At 38.8% G+C, this 21,036-nt stretch overlaps 1 protein-coding gene across 1 annotated transcript in view; it reads right to left on the bottom strand.

Annotated features, from left to right (window-relative positions):
- Positions 1-1,168, bottom strand: part of Slc17a6 (solute carrier family 17 member 6) — a 42,559-nt gene extending 41,391 nt beyond the window's left edge. The window contains exon 1 of the mRNA XM_005335963.4: positions 255-1,168. Coding sequence (XP_005336020.1) covers positions 255-340 — 86 coding nt within the window. The 5' untranslated portion in view covers positions 341-1,168. The remainder of the gene's footprint in view (positions 1-254) is intronic.
- Between the last annotated feature and the right edge of the window lie 19,868 nt (positions 1,169-21,036).

Raw genomic sequence — 21,036 nt, forward strand, 5'->3', positions numbered from 1 at the left:
TCTCTCTCTCTCTCTCTCTCTCTCTCTCTCTCTCTCTCTCTCTCTCTCACACACACACACACACACACACAGGTTCATTTAGTGTAACATTCTTGCATTAATAAGCAGGTTTCCAGAGCAGCCTTGTTCCAGCAATGAGCAACAAAAAGATTTTCTGATCATATTACAGTCTCTCTAAGCATCCAAGGTTTATGGAAATTGCCCTGCAGATTTTTTTTTTCAATGGCGAGCCCCGCGGGTTTGCTTTCTCTTACCTGTAGATCTGGCCAAGGGATTTTCCAGCAAAATTCTTTAGTTCCTCTTTTCCTGGGGCCAAAATCCTTTGTTTTACGGACTCCATTCTTGCAAAGACTGGTGTTCGATTTTGCCAGGTTTAAACAGCGATTACTATGAAAGGAGAAGGTTGCGCATATTGTCTTAATCGCTTAAGGTAGTTGTGGGCTTTTTCTTCTCAGCGGAATGGTATTGGTGTGCCTCCAGCAAAGAGTGCGAGTGAGAGAGGGGAGGGAGAGTGAGAATGAGAATACAACAGAATAGCCGCATGCAACCCACGGGTTTCCTAATAGGAGAGTTGGTAGACACAATCAGAAAGTCTCATTGGAAGAGAAGGATCCGGTGGCAAAGGGCACAAGCAGTGCCCTGGTATTTGGGCGGGTGCAGATGAGTCCTTGTCCTGGAAATCAGTTCACTGAAAAACAATGTACATTCCCGGTTTTGAAAGCTTGTTGCAGTCAAGTCGGCTGGCTTTTAAACAGAGGGGCTGTAAATGTCGCAGAACCCTTGTTTAAGGGCAAAAATCAAAAGAATACTACTTTTTAAAATGGTGTCTTTGCCGTAAGGAGCCCAGCACTTTGAAAACTCATGGGAGCATCTCAGGTCTCAGGTGAGCAATGCCGCTAGTTTTTCCTCCCTTCCCTTGGTCTCCTCCCATCACGCCGGCGTAACTCGGCTCTGCGGTAGTGTCGAATTAAGATGGAGAAGGTCTGCTGCTCTTTGAGGACGTGAGTAAATAATACAAACAATTCTGATTTGGGCAGCGTCAGGGAAGAATTTTTTCAGAACAGCTGACAGCGCCCGTCTGGGCGGTTCTGGACAGAATGGTTCAGCACCACGGACAGAGTTTCAGAAAAGGGGCCGCTTCTTTTGGCTACCCGGGTTATCAACTTTCTAGGGGAGCTGGGCGGATCGCCTTGACCAAGGACCATTCTGAGGCTCTTCAGGAACGGATGCTATGGAAACCAAGGGAAAATGTCATCATCTCCAGAGTTTGCAGGAAGAATGTTGTATTTGGTTCTGCAAGGGAAGAAGACTTTATTTTAAAAATGACAAATTACTTGCAGTGCTACGTTTTGCCCAGCACGATGATGATGCCAGCTCTGACAGTATTGCAGGGAAGGAAGATTGCAAGATATTTCACTTAGGTTTGCGATATTCCTGAGCACCTGGATTTCTTAAAACATAAAATATCTGAATACAAAATGCATAATTATATCATCTGTGTGTTTGATTTAATCCCTGAAAAGAAAAGTAAGGTAGTCTGGTATATAGAAATTAAGAGACAGAAAGAGACAGAAATAAGGGGGAGGGGGCGGAGAAAGGGAAAGGAGGCAAAAAAAAAAAAGCTATAATGTCAGAGCACTAGAGAAAATAAAAGACAGAAAAATTAATATAAATTCCTTAGAATTTTAAGCATCTATAATTAATTTTTCAATACATTACTGAAATGAATCTACTAATGAAATCTGTACCTATACCTGTGGTTGTTAAAAAGTATATAATTTGTAAAGCCAGCCTTAGCAATGGAAAGGCACTAGGCAACTCAGTGAGACCCTGTCTCTAAATAAAATACAAAATAGTGCTGAGGATGTGGCTTGGTGATCAAGTGCCCCTCAGTTTAATCCCCTGTATCCCCCAAATACACACACACACACACACACACACAAATATATGTATATATATTGACACACATACATATATACATATATGTATATGTATATATATATATATATAATTTGAAAATGTTTTAAGATTTATTTTAATATACTTAAATTCTGTTGAAGTCTTTCCCCCCTCTGAGCCGCTTTCTCTTAAAGCAAACTTTTGGAGAGGTATCCGTGTAAGATTTTTTAAGATTTTCATCTATAAGTATAGCATCAATGAATTTATTTCATTAAGCAAAGCAAGAAAACTGTACAAAATTAATATGAATTATTAATGCCTTTCGCATGAATCACAAACCCACAAACCTCTTAGATGCAATTCAGGCGAATGCTTATAAAACAGCTTGGCCTTGAACCACATTCTCAAGGTCAAAACATTAAATGTTATTTAAGCCAAGAGGGGGAGTAGATTTTAGTTAGAGACCATGGTCCTAAATCTTCAACTACATGAACCTAAATATAGAATCATGTAAGAATATTCCCTGAATAGTGTAAATGATATAGTGGATAGATTTGATGAACAGATAATTGGAAAAATTCACAAGTTTTCAAAAACACTATTATTAAATTTGATAGTTGCCAAATTATATTCCACTATGAATTATGGTAAGAAAGAATAATAGAAGCATAGTTTCTTTTAAATTTTGATAAACATATATTAAATTATACATCTCTAATAAAACAGTGAATAAATATTTCAGTGAATCCTAGAATGCCTTAAAATATTATCTACTTCCAAAGAATACCAGGTATGAGAAAAAAAACCTCATTAAACTTGCCCTTTAAAAACAAAATCTCAAATTACTCAGGACTTGCCTTAACCAGGTGCTTTAAAATATATCCATGGTAAGTCTTTAATGACTCATCCAATAAATTTATTCCATTTAGAAATACATATAATTTTGAAATTCTGAAAATTATGCAAAATGAAAGCTATGACAAATGTTTGTGAAGCTGGTATTGTTATATAAAAACCATACTCTTAAGAATTCCTGCCTATATTTCAACCTCAGTGACTAGAAATCTGAACCACCAGAAAACTTGAGGGCCACATCTATCTCTATCTATCTATCTATCTATTTATCTATCTATCTCAAAAAGACCAAGCAAAATAAATCCAGCATTAAAATATTATTTCTATAGTAAAATAATTACATTATTTTCACCTACACTGAAATAAATATTATCTTGCCTTCTCCTTCATTCTCTTGATAGGAGTTTGAGTGCCTGAACCAAAATAATTGCTAATATTGATTTATCCATTCTAAGAATATTCATTGAGTGCCAAGAACTACACTAGGTCTGGGAATACCCCCATGAGAGACTGTACAAGCTACATGGGAGACAGACAAATATGGTTACAAATAATTATGGGTAAAATGAGGCAAGTTTAATACTCAGCTTATGTGTGGAAGTAAACACAAATGATCTCAGAAGGCAATGTTCCCTTGTCTGTCTTAATATTTTAAAAGAAATTTAGACCTATGAAGATGATGGCAGCCCTGTGGAACTGGGCAGGCAAGAGGGGTGGTAGCAGTTGAAAAGCATCCCAGCCAGAGGAGGAACTTTTAGCAAAGTCATAAACAAGGGGAAAATGTATGTAGACAATTATAAGAATTTTTGTTGGACCACCTGAGGCTGTTCCCAATATGTGAGATGTATACCCACATACCATTCACTCACCCAACAGATTTGCTTCATAAATGGTCCCAAATTTCAAACACTGAACATGGACTTTTGTGACCCTGATAAATTAATTGGATTTATCTTTAGGCAAAGACATGTTAGCAATTATACATATGGTATTAATTTGGGTGGATAAAAAAGAAATTACTTTCTTTAGACCCCTCTCCTTTATCACAAATACTTTATATTCAATTTTAACAGTGCTTCAAATCCCATGATTAGACCAACCTTTCTTCTGGGAGAACTGTCCCTCCTCCCAAGAAGGTTTCATTGAGTATAACAAACCTGCATAGCATATTACAGTTTATGAATGGCTTTTATTTTCATTCTGACATCACTTATTGCTCATAATTTTTAAACTAAATTTTTTAAAAAAAGGTTTTTAGCTGTCGATGAACCTTTATTTTATTTATTTATATGCAGTGCTGAGGAGTGAACCTAGTGTCTCACACATGCTAAGCAAGTGCTCTGCCGATGAGCCACAGCCTCAGCCCTAAAATGGTTTTCTTCCCATTTTAAGGAGGAGGAAAGTGAGATTTAAGAATTGCTGGAAGTCACACACCTGATTATAAGCATGAGTGGCAGCCATTTCTCACAGTTTAAGGTGTTATTGAAACAGAGATTCTGACTCAATAGGTATAGGGTGGGGCTCAATATTCAGCATTCTCATAAGTTTCCAGGACTTCTAGCCCCCTTGGACCACATTTTTATTGGCAACAATGGAGTCTTATAGTAGGTGATCTCTATTATACATTCCATTTGTAAAATTCTATAAATTTTTTATTATTCACTCATGAAAACTTCTTTTCTTTTGTTTCTTCCAAACTAATATTTTTAATAATATTTGAACTGGATTGTTATTAATAAATTGAAACAAAAAACAAAAATATATACCTGTTTCCTTTGAAAGTTCTTTTATATAAAGAGTAAACTTATTACTGTGTGTATTTTACTATTAGTAGATGTTGAGCTTTATATAAAAAATTTAAATAATAATATGGATATTTTTAAATATTTACATGAAATATAAGCCAACTGCAATGAAAAAAATGTCTACGTTTATTTACATCCCTGGGTAAAGAAATACTTTCCAGAGATTGAAATGTCTTGCAAATGTCGCCCTCTGGTGGAAAAATATATTAATATTTTAGAAACAATTGTGCTCCTTAATTGTGTTATTTAAATTACTTTTCTAATATTTGTTAAGTTCAAATATATACCTAAAATATGAAGTCATTTTGGAAGCAATTTACTGTAATTAGTATTAAATTTAGAAATAAGTCGATTGCCTGATAATCCTTCAGTTAACCCAAAAGTTACCACTATAAGAACACTTCATTTTATCAAGGTATAGGATTGGTATGATAATAGCATAGGGAAAGATGGTTAGTTTCTAACCCCATAGTTATATTTTGATGATTTTTAAAATAGTTTAAAATATTAATATAAATTGATGTTTTCCTCCCAATCACCAAATGTATACATATATGTCTATATATAAAATTAATATTAATTAAAGGTATATAAATATATTTTAAAGGCATATATAAGGTTATCCATAAATCATTTACAGGGTAGGGTGTTTTACAAAAATTTTAATTTAAAACTACCTTAACATAACTAATTTTGAGGTTATCCTGAATACAGCACTTTCTGTTTTATCTCAACAAATATTCACTCAGTAGCTATTTCACCTACTATGGGCTAGTCCCCCTTTTGAGAGTGAACATTCCCAAAAGGAAAACGACTTTTAAAATCTTTCTACAGTATGGCTTTATTTGACTTTGTATTCCTAAGTAAATGTTCACTTTAATAATTGCACAAATCTTTCAGGTTTAGGCTATACAAATAAGCTCTAGGATTCATCTGTGACTTTTTTCTTATCAAGGTTTTTAAGTAGACAATTTTTAGTTCACCTTTATTTGATTTTACTTTGCAGTGTAATCCTCAGAGACATTTTGAAGAAATTATCATTGTACAGTTTCTTAAGAGCCAGAAATAGAATAACTTAGTTTATCTTAAGAACCACCTATGTACATAACCTAATACTCTGCACTGCCATATTTATTGCCCCAGTATTGAATATCTTTCATTTTCTTTGTTATCTGTCTGGTTAAAAAAAAAACAGAAGCAGGAAATTTTTAATAAGTGTACAGTGTTTCCTTCAGTATATGTCTTAATATTGAAAATATATATATGTGAAATACATCTTTTTTGTGAGCATTTACCCTGTATTTACAATTTATAATTAGGAAGAATTATATATCTTATTTCAGCCCTTTCTGTACTCAAGAGAAGAATAACTTTATTCATCATGCAACATTATGCCTTGTGAAACTCCAAGTTTTAAAGTGACTGGAAACAACTGCTAGAAATAATAATAGTAATACTTTTCTAATGCCAGAAAATGAAATTCTACATTTGAATTTCATACTCTACTCGCGGATTGATGTAGTAAATTACAGAAGGACTTTGAAATAATTGGTTTCTTTAAACTCTCAAAAAATATTTTCCTAAAGTAAAAGGCTTGTTGTATAAGGGAAGGCTGGGGGAGATTTTAAGAATAGAAAAGCAGGGCAACTTATATGGAAATAAAATACATCCTTCAAATATGAAGGAGACAAATGCAGAGTTAATCATAACTTGTGGCTCTTTAAAAATAACCAAATAGATTGAACAATAAATAATATGTGATCTTTTTCCTCCCAATCACCAAATGTATGTTTATCTCTATACATAAAATTAGTATTAATTAAATGTATATAAATATATTTTAGAGGCATATAAAAGGTTATCCATAAATCACTTACAGGGCAGGTTGTATTTTATATACAATGGAATCTTACCTATTCGTAATGTTTCTCTCTCTGGGTTCCATACAGATCCTATTTTGCTTTGACCATCTGGGTTACTAACTCTCTTCCTTTGGGCACCATATGCTTGTCATACAGAGTGTGGAATGCAATCTTCCTTGAATGAAGGTATATAATACTATTGAAAGTTCCTACTTGGTTGTCAACATCCTGAGATTTTGTTTAACTTCACATTGTTTGCTAAATTACTTAAGCTATCACAGGCAGAGGAGGGGGGCATTTCTACTCTAGGATATTTAGACAGGTATTCTTCAAAGCTGTGATTGTGTGGACCACTGAATTGGCTGTCCTGCTGAAGGACTGAAGTGGTCATTGAAGAATGGCTCTTTGGAGGACACTGTATTGGAGATCGCACTCTTTTAAATCTGCATTGAATCCCATTCTTGGATAAGAGAAAATGAAAGCACAAAGGAATGCAGATAAGATCTCAGATTTGAAAATATTCATTAAATGTTTTCAGTTTGTTGATTAATTGCTTGATTAAGGGTAACTGAAGAGAAAATGGCCAAGAAAAGAGATGGACTGAAAAATCTAACAGAGCCAAGAAATGGGAGAAAGTCACATTGTTTTCTCCTTTTGTTCTCCCCTGAAGTGACTTTATCTGATCCCCAAACTCTAATTTCAAACTTAAGGCTGATGAGTCCCAAACTTTTTGTATATTCAGCCCATACCTGTCCTCTAGACACCAGACTTAGATACGTCCACCTTCTTGACATTTCCACCTGAAGGTCCAGCCTAACACATTCAAAAAAGAACTCTTAATTCTCACCTCACCCACAACCTGCTTATTCCTTAGTCTTCAGTCTCATTAAATAGTTTTATCATCCACAAGCTTGGAGAGGCCAGAAACTTAGAAATTCTTCTTGATGTACTTTTATCTATCATTTTCTGTTTTCTAACCATCAAAAGTATTTGTTAAGTCCATTTCTATTGTTGTCATTGTGCCCCAAGCCATCATCATCTCTTACAAGGACTATGGCAAGAGTGTCTCAACTCATCTATGGTGGACACAGCTTCCTTGAAATTACTTCAGTATCCAAATGGAGATAGGTTATGATAGAAAGGCATCCATTATATGTTCATAACTGACTCAGGGACATCACAAACTCTAATGGATTCCCAGACCCCATAGAAATAAAATTTGGATTTTTCACTACTTTGACTGATTGGTGATGTGATTTTCTCATCAGCACACAAATGGTTAGAGTTAAGACTACCTCTTGAAATACTAGTATTGAAAAACACATCCTGAAATACTAGTATTGAAAAACACATCAAGACTACCTCTTGAAATACTCGTATTGAAAAACACATCAACTACTACATGGTATCAAAGGGGAAACTAAGATGCAAATTCATGGCTTGCATGAATTCACCTGTTTAATTAATTATATATACAATGTTTCTTTCCCAATGTTTCTTTTCCCACTTAAGATACCTCATATGCAATCTAATAGACTATAGGCATAATACTCGTCAAACCTCTTTCATGACTCTAATTTCTATAAGCTAAGCTTTTGATAAGAATCGAGTAGCAGAGAGTTCACAGGGATACCTGGATTAGTACTGGAAGACATGCATTAAGGTATGGATTAAGTGTGGAACATATTCTCTAATAGTCAACTCTTGCAGAGAGTTGACATCCTTGGGTTAAAATGAAGCCATTCCACTGCTCAAACATCACTATAGTTAAGTGCCCTCATGGGTCAAGATTTCCTTTAGAAAACATCTCTGGTCCCACACTACACTGAACAAATACGTGGTGAGGGCCTCAGTTTTCTGCTATAGAAAAAAAGCTATGGTCGTTTTAGCTTAAGCATGTTCAAATCATCACTATCTCAGGCATAAATTTAGAACATCCACTGAATATCTAATACTAAACAGATAAATCCTGCAAGAGAAACTTATCACAAAACTTACAAATGTGCAAGTAAATGAATTAACTTTCTGCTTGGAGAGGAAAACTATGAGCTGATTAAACATTGGTAGGCATCTACTGAAAGTGAGAAGTTTTATTTTGACAGGTTATTTTATGCCATTTCCCACAAATTTGTTTATGGCATAAATAATGATCCCACTAGGTCCCAACTTACACATGTATATAATAATTCAGCAATAATGCTTATGACATAATGTTGTTGAAGAAGTAGCTGAGATAATTCATGTAAAGGTCTTAGCATATTTAACAATACACATTAATACCTTATCTTAAAAGGGTTAATTTTATATTAAAATCACTCAGTTAATGACAATAAAATATTGTCATCAGTACATAGAAGTTTGAGGTGGGGAATGGAACTGTATCCAATTCATGCTACAAATGTCTAGGCATAGAAACAAGCTCTAGTCAAAGTCAAGATAGTGCAAGACATTTATCACCAATTCAGCAATCTTGGGGTGATGAAATTGAATAAAATATCATCCTTGCTTTTGGTGTCCTTCCATCTAGAAGGAGGATAATGAATTCCTAAGTAGAGGTCTTTCTCCTAAGAGAGAGTTTTCTTAAGTAGATTGGATATTGACCATACAGTCAATGAATTAACAAACATTGGTCACAACAGGCTTTTCACTGGGGCTTCATCCCTCTGAAAAGATGGGAGTCTCCTAATAGCAGAGCACCAGGACCCGCCATGGTGTGAATGATGCATCCTTTGCCCACTCTTTCATACTCATGTCCTTTTGTTGACTTTGTGATAGGAATTGTGACACCAGCAAAATTAGAGGCAAATGAGATATTTTTACTTGATCAAGTAATTTGACATTTTGGCTTGCAATGAAATACTCTGATAGCTACAAATCATCATTATTATTGAAATCCTTAGAGGAAAACTGTGTTATTTGTGAGTCTCAAACACCCTAACCTCAACCCCTTTTTATCTTTAATGGAATTGATAAAATAAATTTTCTTGGGAACTCAATTATCTCTTGATAGCATATTAGAGTGTATGAACTGACAATGCAGGAGCTGTTACATGTGAGGAACACAGAACATGGGATGGAAACCCAAAATGATTCTGCCTGGGGAAGCAGGGGTGGAGAGAGGGAGTGTTAGGCTATGGGAAGAGGTGACATTTGAGCAGGAGATATAAGTACACATCCCCAAGCAGATGGGATGGGAAAGGGAATAACTGGAATGTACAAAATATGAAGAAGCATAAGCATGTGTTATATGCAGGGGATAGAGATTGGCACAGTTGGTAACCCTTGCAGGACCAGTGTGACTGAATCTGTAGCAGGTACTGTGCCAGGAAATGGCCACTGTCTGTGAGGAGCAGAGAGGACTTGGAAAGGCAAGCTGGACCCAGGAAGTTGGCTGGAAGGCCTGTGTATCATTGCTCTGGAGTGGCCATTTATTTCTACAGACAGTGTGGAGGTCACTTATAGTTTTCAAGCACAGGAATATGGTGATGGGATCCATGCAGGAAAAAAAAAAAAAGATGTACACAGAATTGTAGAAGACATTCGATAGTCCAGGCTGGAGGAGTTGGGGGACAGCAGAGAGTAGTGATATGTCATTTGAAGGAGCCCCATTGACATATCTGGCCCTATTTCCTGTACTCACAGATCTATTTCCCCAGCTTCTCTACTATTCTTGTCATCACCTGATTTGCAAGGAATTAAAAGAAAAACACCCCAAAATCTAAATTGGACTTTTCCTAGAGCTGAAATTACTTTAGCAGAGATAATGGCTCCTCTTAGTTTGCAGGGTTTCATCTTCTCTTCCAAAAGATAAAAATAGAAAAGAGATTAATATCCTAGGGATGAATCTGAAAAAGGATTCCCATTCCCTCCCTGTAGGGTGACAAATTGAAAGGGCCCTGGGATCTAAAATCTGCCTGAGTAATGCTCTCAGCCCTCTGGCTTGCTGCACTTTATTATATTTTTGTAGTTGAGCCAATGAAGACATAGCCACATGCTCTTTTATAGGTCAGGTCATCCTTACTCAGTAGGTTCACTCTGCTGTCCTTAACAGATGCACTCCTAATCATTTCTAATATTACTTCAGTTTAACTGAGGGTAGAGATGGAGAAAGAGAGAAAGAGAGAAGAAGGGGAACCTAGATTAGTTTTTGCTTCAAAATCAACTCAGTCTGTAATGAAGATGTCTGTTCTATTAGCATCATTCCCTGGGCATTCCTAGAACAGCAGCATTTTCTTCCCACTCCTGGGAATGCTCTTCTGCCTAGAATTACAGCGCACATGTGCTGCTGCCTGCTTTGCTAGATCCTGCCCACTAGAGACTCAGCCAGTATCACCACCCAGGAGCCCCTGACTGGAGGCTCTAAGGGAGCTTTTAGGCTTATGTTGGTTGGGTGAGCTAACTAATGCTCTCTAGAAATAATGAAACTTTGCTGCTATGACTCACCTAAAAATCTCCCCCAAGCCCTCTTAGCACTGGATCCATGAATATTAATATGAGGTGGAGGCAGGAGTGGGGGCATCTGGGGCTCTGGACCTGTGTCTTAGTAGTCGGGTGGGAGGCTGTGGGGTGGGGCGATGGCAGCTCTGGTTCCTTGGTGCCACAGACAATAAGGCACATATCTACATCCTTTAAGTCTCCTTTCCATCTTTTCTGAAATTGCTCATGAAAGCACAAGTTGTAATTGTTGTCTCAGAAACATGATTTTTTTTTTAAGAAAAGAAGCCCAATCTCCTCTGAGATATTACTATTATTTTATAATGCTGGACTGAAGGACTATAGATACTGGAAGATTGGCCCTGACTTTACCAGATACTGTAGCTAAATGATGGATAGATACATGGGTCTTTAGTCAACCATTATCTCTGTTTTTATAGATATTTAGAATTTCCCATATGAAAATTAGCATCAAAGCTTATGGGTAAGATGCACGTGATTCATAGGGCCAGTAGATTTTAAGTGGTGGCCCCAGGGGTTTCCAGACCCATAGCTATCTAAAGGGCTCCCTGTGTCCATTCTGGGATCTGCGTCCAAAGGACACATCTGATTGTACCTCTACTCTTCTCTAGGGCAGGGCCAAGGACATGGAACTCTGCCTTCTCATTTTTCTCCTTCTACTACAGGCTCTGCCCTCTGCATGTCCACTGCACCAACCATGTTTGTAGTTTTTCACCCCATCATCCTCCCTCCTACCTCAGGACCCTGGTTTGTGCTGTTTCCTCTTCCAGAATGTTCTTCCGCCCACTGTCAGTCACACTCAAGCAACTCCATCTTCTTCCATTTATACTTCCTAATTACTCCCCCAGTGTGGTAGTAAGAAGAATGGCTTCCAAAGATGTCCACATCCCAATTCCCTGAAACTATGAATATGTTATCTAGCATGACAAAAAGGGGCTTTGCAGATGTGATAAGATCTTGAGATAAGGAGACATCTTGAGTCACTTGGGTGGGCCCCATGTTATCACAGAGTCTTTATAAGAATAAAGCAGGAGAGGAGAGGGATAGCTGGGTAGTATGCTGTTTTTAAGTCCTTTTGGGTATTGGCTAACTTCAAATGGTTACTATTTGACCCAGCTATCCCTCTCTTCTCCTCACACTATGCTATGTACCCAAAAGACTTAAAAACAGCATACTTCAGGGACACAGCCACATCAATGTCTATAGCAGCACAATTCACAATAGCTAAATTGTGGAACCAACCTAGATGCCCTTCAGTGGATGAATGGATAAAAAAAATGTGGCATATATACACAATGGAATATTACTTATCCAAATGGATGGCATTGGAGAAGATAATGCTGGATGAAGTTAGCCAACCCCCAAAACAAATGCCTAATGTCTTCTCTGATATCAGGAGGCTGACTCATAGTGAGGTAGGGATGGGGAACATGGGAGGAATAGATGAATTCTAGATAGGGAATAGGGGTGGGAGGGAAAGGGAGGAGGCAGGGGATTAGCAAGGATGGTGGAATGTGATGGACATCATTATCCAAAGTACATGTATGAAGACATGAATTGGTGTGAACATACTTTATATACAGAGATATGAAAAATTGTTATATATATATGTAATAAGAATTCTAATGCATTCTGCTGTCATTTATTTAAAAAAAACAATTAAAAAAGAAAAAAAGAATAAGACAGGAGAGTCAGTCATCAGGGATGTGACAATGGAAGCAAAGGTCCCATCAGCAGGATTTACAGCTTTGAAGATGGAAGGAGACCATGAGCCCATTGGGTTATTGGGCAGATCAAGTGAAATGATCAGGTTCCCAGACAGAGGAGCCACTTAGACTACACATTTCTTCGACTACCCCATTCTCCATGTTCCTGGAAAAAGAGGGAAGGACTGAAAGAATTTGTTTTTACTGGGCCCTGAACTGTAGCCCAGGAGGGGCCTCCAGTCCCATTAATGTCCCTCCTCTGATTTGGAACCCTCTCTCTCCAAGGCCTCTGTTATCTGAGTTTATTATCTAATTTTACAACAATTAGTTTACAAAAGCATTTAAAGAACATATGCCCAAACCCATTATCAGAGTATGTAATAAAGAAGGAGAAAAAAATTCCCTTTGTGTGCTTTTGTAATTTGTGTGTTTGATATTTTATTAAAACCCTTTAAATGCTTTCTGACTTTAGTCAATGGCTCTGTGTGTAGGACTTTATCTGTTTAAACTGTTAATAATTCAGATTTATTTTTCTAGGTTCCCCCCACTTACATGCATACTAATATTTTTATTTTGCATCTAATGGAATTATAGTTGTTTTCAAAACTACCACTACTATTTTTGTAACTTTATTTTCTACTTAACTGTACATTGTGGACATAGAGGATAGTGGTACATACAGATATTATTTATTCATTTTTAGAACTACATCCATTTAAAAGCATGCCTGTGCCACAACTTAGCTAACCCATCCCCTATTGATGGACATTTACATTGTTTTTAAATTTTTAGAGTTATAAATCATGCTGAAATGACCCTGGTCATTTGTATGTTTGTACCCATAGAATAAACTTCTAGACACAGAGTTGCTGAGTAGAAAGAATAAACACTTAAAGTGTTGGTAGAGTCTAAAAGTTCCCTTTAAAATAAAAAAAAAAATAGTGTTTTCCAAAGGATAAGAAAATCAAACATTGTTTAATTCTAGTGAGTTGTTCTGGTCTTCTGGAGGTAGCCTGGAATCTCTCAGGTTTGTTAAAAATAGCCCATAAATTAGTGTGAAAAAAGAGGTAAAGAAAGATGTGCAGATTTACAATCTCAGGTGGTGCACATTTACAATCTCAGGAACTTCGGAGATTGAGGCAGGAGGATCACAAGTCTGAGGTCAGCCTCAGAAATTTAGTGAGATTCTAAGCAACTCAGCAAGACCATATCTCAAAATCAAAAAAAAAAAAAAAAGAAAAAAAAATAGGTGGCGAGTGGGTGTGTGAGGGTATATCAGTGGTAAATTTTTCCCCTGGTTCAATTCCCAGCATCAAGCTAGACGTCCTTGACATGACCAAAGTCCCAAACGCTTGACCAGGCAGAACTTCCCCACTGTGCAATTCAGTGCTGTCCAGGCCGGTCCCAGCTCCACTGCACCATCTGCCAGCTCCAGAGGAAACATCCCACCACAGTGTGCAGAGTGAGTCCTGTTGGTCGTTTCCTCCAATCCTCACAATAAGCCTGGAAGAGGTGCCAGGGGGAGACTGGCCTGGACAGGAAGCTGAGGCTCAGAGCCCTGGAGTGGCTTGCTCAGGGTCAACACAGGCCTTGCCACTGTCTCCCTCAGGGAGTGTCTCTGTCCGGTTCCTGTGTGGGGGTGTGTGTGCGGGGTCTGGAGTGCCCTGGGTGGAGGCAGCAGGCTGAGCCTGGGGTCAGGGTGCTGCCACCTAGTGCAGATGTGGACTCCTCCTCAGATAAGGCTGCATTTCTGTGGCTGCTCTGGGCCGAGGGGAGTACCTACTGCCTCAGGGCCAGGTGAGGGGACCCTGGGCTAGGAAAGGGCCTCAGGGACATCACAGAAGCTGGACTGTCTCCCTGTGCCTCCCACTGCACCATGGTGTCCCTGCTGCACTCCCCAGCAGCTCCCTACATGCCAGCTCAGGGCTTCTCCTCCTCTGACAGGCCTCCAAGCAGGCTGCCAATTGCTACCTCCCCACTCTTCCTGGCTTTAGGTTTTGTGGGTAATCGCCACCAGGAGCTGGAAACATCACCAATGTGGGGAAGTAGGAAAATTTCTGGAAAATCACAGAATTCTTTAGAGTCCCATTTCCCCTCTAAAGGGACAAGATGGAAATTTCCACATCTGAGCTTCTCTTCTTTTTTAGTGATCTGCCTGAAGCATGATGATGATTTTGGCTCTCCTTGCTCACCTTCAGTGGTTCCCCATGGTCCAACAAAGTCCTCATGTGGTCTTCAAGGCCCTCCCTCACCCGGTTCCAACTTCTCCTGCAGCCTCGCCTCCTCTGCCCTCCAAGACCCATCCTCCACAGTCCTCTGACCTCTGCCCCTCTGTTGGTGCTGTCCTCTATCCTAGAATGCCCAACCCTCTGCTACTGAAGGTCAGAGGATTGCTCAAAGCTTTCAGTCCTTGTGCTCTTGTGGGCCTTCATATTTGTTCAGCAATATGAGTCTTTGATGCACTGTGGACTCTCTTGCTGCCAGGTCTTTGCCATGCTGTTTCTCATTGCTGGGAACATTCCCTGCTCCCTGTGCCTCCCCCAACTCCTTCTCAGCTCATATACAACCTTCATTGACTCCCTCTTTAGTGCTCCTAGAACATCCTGTGACTCCCCAGATATTTCTCCTGTTTCCACCAATAGTTTGTGAGCTTCAGGAGGGAGGGACATGTCCATCCTATTCACTCCTGTGTCCCCAGGGCTGGGCATAGAGTAACTGCTCTGTAAATGTTGAATGTACTTAACCTGTATTATTGTCTCACTGGATCCAATCCAACAACCCCTTTCCCACTCATAGATGAGGAAATGAGGCCCAAAGAGTCCAAGGCCTGTCTGTGTTCACAGCTAGGAGCAAGGATTGCAAATCCTGGTTCATCTGGCTCCAAATCCCAGGTTGTTCACCTCTACCCTCCATGTCCCCGAGAGCCCAGCAACTGATGAAGATCAGTGGTTGAATCCATTGGTCCTGAACGTAGATTCCTGGATTCAAACATCAGCTCTGCCATTTGCCAGCTGTATGACTCTGGGAAGGCCACTTACTGCCTCTGGGTCTGCCTTTTTTCATCTTTAAAAGAGATAATTATAGTTCTCCACTAGGGTACTGTGAGCATCAATAAGATGGCGTGTCTAAGAGTTCAGTCTAGAGCATGGCACAAAGAGCATGCCCCTTGGAAAGGGTCACTTGGACACTTACTCAGATCTAGTTCAAGAAGTTCATCTCATGGGAAAGTCAATGAGAGACAAATGTTAGGGGAGAAGACTTTATTCAATGGCCAAAGAATGGAGAAGAGTGAGTTTTGCTCACAAAGCACCTTCTCAAGTCCAGAGGTTTGAAGGATATGATTACTCATTCGTAGGATAGGAATTATGAGGCAGAGGGATAGGCTAATAGAAGGAGGAATATTCATGTTTTCCTGGGGAATAGGCTGAGATCTTCCAGAAACTCAGATATCACCTCTGAAGGCAGGGATGCCAAGCCTCTCATCCCATTTCAGTCATCGTGAGACATCTGCAGACCCTAAATGCTGGGAAGAGCTCTGAGCCTTGGCCTTTTTTCCCCCAGAATAAGTCCTCATGTATGAAGTATTTACCAAGTGAATTGGTTTCAGAGTGTGGATAACTCCTTCTACTCTCTCTTCTGTCATTCATCTGTTTACACGTTGATTCATGCACCTGGCAATCACTGAGCTCCCATCTACCAGGCATGGCCATGGGGTAAAGGTATAAAGAAGACCAGGAAGGTCTTGCAGGCCCTGCCAGAGAGCTGCCAAACTGCTGTGAAGCTGGGTGCCAGGCTTCTGGCTTGGACACCCTCCACTCTCTGGCTGGGAAGCCCAAGCCAAGAGGGTCCCAGGATGGGGCTGGGTTGCCCATGACATGGGGTCTGAAGGTGCCAGGAACCAGGAACCAGGCAGAGAGGTGAGGATTGTGCTGTCAGTGTGTGCGGAAACATGACCTCACCCACACACACATGGGTGAGAATTTTTTAATCCTTGGGCTGCCATGCAAAACCTTCTCAAAGTTCCTCTGCTACAAGAAAGGTGTTGTCGGTCAGAATCCCTGCTCATCCTCCTCCTGGCAGCAGCACTTTGGTTCCCTCATCCAAGGGTCACCCCACTAAGTCCCAGGGCTCTCTCCCACCCCATGTCCACCTGCAGTGAACATGCTCAGCCGTTAGGATTACTGGATTTGTTTTCTGACTTTATAAGACACTGCCAAACTGATTCCAAATTGATTGTTCCATTATACATCTCTATCATACATAGAGTTCTAAAAATTAAAATTTCTAGACACTTGAAATTGCCAACATTTTTCCCTAAATATATGTTGGCATTCTATTATGATTTTAATGTTATTTTCTTAACAAAATTGATGTTGGACATTTTTTGATGTACATGTTTGCCACCTGTATGTCATCTTTGTTCAAAAGTTTCCCCCATTTTTACTGAATAATTTTTCTTATTGAGTTTTGAAAGTTCTATACATCCTTTGGCTGTAAGTCCTTTATAAGACACATGATAAAACATATTTTGTACTGCTCTGTGGTTTGTCTTTTAATCATCTCTTTTCAAGAGTAGAAATAGTAAATTTAAATATAGTCTATCAAAACATTTTATAGATCATAAGAAGTCTTTTAAAATTAATTTTATATTCGTGGTTCTACATGGCAGTAGAATGCATTTTGACACATCATATATAAATGGAGTATAACTTCTCAATCTTCTGGTTGTACATGATGTAGAGCTACACAGGTCAAGTAATCATACAGGTCATGTGATCATATATGCACATAAGATAACAATGTGTCATTTATTCTATCATTCCTATCCCCATACCCCCTTCTGTCCCTTCACTGCCCTCTGTGTAATCTGAAGTACCTCTATTCTTCCCTAGTCACCCCCACCTTATTCTACCTTATTGTGAATAATTTCATTACACAATTTGAAATAAATTTGTTAAAAAAAAACATCTCAGAAGATTTGGAGAAAGAACAGAGGAGCAGGCAGGGGGAGTGTCTCAGGGAGAACAGCCTCTGGATGTCTTCTGCAGGTGGGAGCAGAGAATACGCTTGACATCCTGGTGGATGCAGAAGTGCTCTTGGCTGGAACTTGTGCAGAGAAACCTGAGGTAGTTGGCACATATTGCTCCTGCAGCTGTTTCAGAGTTCACATGACCTATACCTATGCAAGGTGTCAGGATCCACAGAACAGGGTCCTCAGGCTGTGCACTGTTTTTTTTGAGTTTTTTTTTTTTTGTTTGTGTGTGTGTGTGTGTGTGTGTGTGTGTGAACTGTCCCCTTCTTTGGAGTCATACTCTATGAATCTGGCATGTTTCTGCCCTCTTACATTGAAGCCACTTTACTGCTGACATGTGGTGGCATGCAACAGCACAGTTGTCGTACCTCCTGGTAACCTTCTTCCAGTGCTTTCCCTTGGTATGGGATTGCCCAGAGTCAGGCTAGAGGGCTAAGTCAGGTGTGTGGGTCCTTGTCAGTGGGAAGTGGAAATGAACGGCAGGCTGGTTGGCCCTTCTGATGTACTTTTGCCCTGACTGTTGGGCCTTCTCAGGCAGCAGAGGCTCACAGGGCAAGGGGAAGGTGCAAAGGTCAGGCTCACTGAAAAGATCCACAGGGCGTTAGGTGAGGTTTTAACCCTTGGAGACAAAGGCTTCCCCTGGAACATGCATCCTGGCCCCTGGCTTTTCTGGTGCTCCAGTATGAGGTAGGCAGAATTGCTCATCTCATTGAAGGCAGGAAGCAAGGAAAGACGGAGGAAGGGGCTAGGGACAAGATACAGACAGGAAGGGCATGCCTCCACGGACCCATTCCCTTCAGTCAGGGCCTACCTCTCACAGCCTGCACCTCTGAACATTGCTGCTTTGGGAACCAAGCTTTCACCAGTTGAGAATTCGGGACACAATCCAGATCCAAACCACAACAGACATTGAATATCGTCCAAAAGATTTTTTTCACATCTATTGTGATGCTCATATGTTATTTTTTTCTTTAGCCTTGTTGATATGATAAATTACATTGCTTGACTCTTGCATGTTGAACCAACCTTCAGTTCCTATAATAAATACCACTTAGACCTGATGTATTGACCTTTTTATATAATCACTGGATTTGATGAATTGATATCTTGTTCAGAATATTTGCAGCTATGAATGATAATAGCCTATAGCTTATTTTCTTGTAATGTCCTTTGTGGTTATATCAGGGCAGTGCTTGTAACATACAATGATTTGGGAAGTAGTCTCTCAGATTCTTTATCCGGAAAGAATTTGTGTGGATTCATGTTATCTGATTCTTGCTCATTGGTAGAATTTGCCAGCAAAGCCGCTTGGTTTCTTTTTGTTTGTTTGTTTATTTGTTGTGATATTGGAGTGCTCTACTTCTGAGCTACAGCCCCAGCATTGTTTAGTTTTTATTTTGAGCTAGGGTCTTGCTAAGTGACCGAGGCTGGTCTCAAACTTGGCCTCAGCTTCCCCAGTCACTGGCATCACAGAAATGTACCTGGCTTGGGTGTTTAGTAGAGGAATTTTAATTACAAGTTTAATTGTTTGAAAAATATATAGAACTGTTCTTGTTATCTAATTGTTCTTAAAGAGGGAGGAAGTGTTGGAAGTTTGTGTCTTTCAGGTGATTTGTTCATTTTGTTTATATTGTTGAATTTATGGTCATAGACTCGTTCATAATTGTCCCATATTTTTCTTTTATGGTCACTCTTTCTTTTCTGATGTTTTGTTTTTTGCAGTACTGGGGACTGAACTTAGGGCCTTGAGCATGGTAAGCAAGTGCTCTGCCACTGAGCTGCCTCTCCAGCTCATTCCTGATATTTGTAATTTGTATCTTTCCTCTTTCATTTTCTTGGTCAATTTTATTGATTTTTTTCAATTAATAGCTTCTGATTTTGTTGATATTTTTTCTCCAATTCTTTTGTTCTGGGTTTCATTGATTTCTGCTTTTATCTTTTTAACCCTTATTGTTGTTTTTGGTTTAATTTTTTTTTTTGTAGTGCTGGTGTACTGGCAATGAATTCTCTGTTTGTATTTATCTAAAGTCTTTATCCCTTCTTTTTGTTAAATTTTTAAAAATAAAATTCACATAATAAAATATAGTGGCATTTAGTACATTTAGCACATTGATCATCACCTCTGTCTAGTTCCAAGATATTTTCATCACCCCTAAAGAAAACCTCATACTCATTAAGAAGTCACCTTCCATTTCCTCCCCCTGTAACTCCTGGAAACCTCTAGTCCACTGTCTCTGCGTATTTACATCCTATGGGTATTTCATATAAATGGAATAATAAATACCTAATATGTTGTGTATGGCTTCTTTCACAAAGCACAATGTTTTCAAGATACATTCATATTGTAGTAGGTGTCAGTACTTTAATTATTTTTAAGTTTATGTACTATTCCATTGTACAGACATACCACATTTTGTTTATCCATTTGTCAATTGTTTTCACCTCTCTCCTGTGTATAGTCTTGTTATGGTTTGGATATAAGGTGCTCCATTAACAGCTCATGTGTTGGACAATGCAGGAATGTTCAGAGGTGAAATGATTAGATTATGAGAGTTATAACCTAATCAGCAGATTAATCTATTTTATATATTAATAATTTGAATATATTAAGGGTGGTAATTATAGGAACATGAGCCACGGCTGGAGTGGTGATCACTGTGGCATGCCCTTAAGGATTGTATTTGTCCCTGACTCATTGCTTTCTCTCTGTATCCTGGATCCCAAGAGCTAAGAAGCTTCCTTCTATCACACCATTCTGCCATAGAGACAGCTTGGGCCCAAAGCAATGGAATTGGCCAACTATGAACTGAGATCTCTGAAACTATGATCCCCAAATAAACATTTGCTTCTCCAAGTTGTTCTTGTTAGGCAATCTGGTTACAGTAATGAAAAACTGACTAACTCAATGATCCATTGAACATTTATCTGCAAACATTGTTTGAATCCCTTTTGGTTACACCTAAGAGCAGAATTGCTGGCTCATATGGCAACTTTTTGAGAAACTATCCAACCAATTCATAGCAACTGCACCATTTTATATTTCTACCAGCAATGTACAGTTTTTTCCATATATTCACCAATAATTGTTATTTTATGATTTTTTAAAATTATGGGTAACTTAGTAAACAACTTAATGTTATATCTCATTGTGGTTTCAGTTTGCAATTCCTTAGTGTCTAATGATGTTTAGTATCTTTGTATATTTTGTGGATCATTTATATGTCTTCTCTGGAGAAATGTCTATTCAAATTCTTGTTCCTTTTTAAATTAAATTGTTTGTCTATTTGTTCTTGAGTTGTACAAAATGCTATAAATTTCATTCCATTTGACGTGTGTGTGTGTGTGTGTGTGTGTGTGTGTATAATATAGATGTATGTAGAGATATAGATATAGATACACATATTCTGGATACTTGGCCTTTA

The sequence above is a fragment of the Ictidomys tridecemlineatus genome, chromosome 4, assembly GCF_052094955.1.
Source record: "Ictidomys tridecemlineatus isolate mIctTri1 chromosome 4, mIctTri1.hap1, whole genome shotgun sequence".
NCBI classification, from domain to species: Eukaryota; Metazoa; Chordata; class Mammalia; order Rodentia; family Sciuridae; genus Ictidomys; species Ictidomys tridecemlineatus.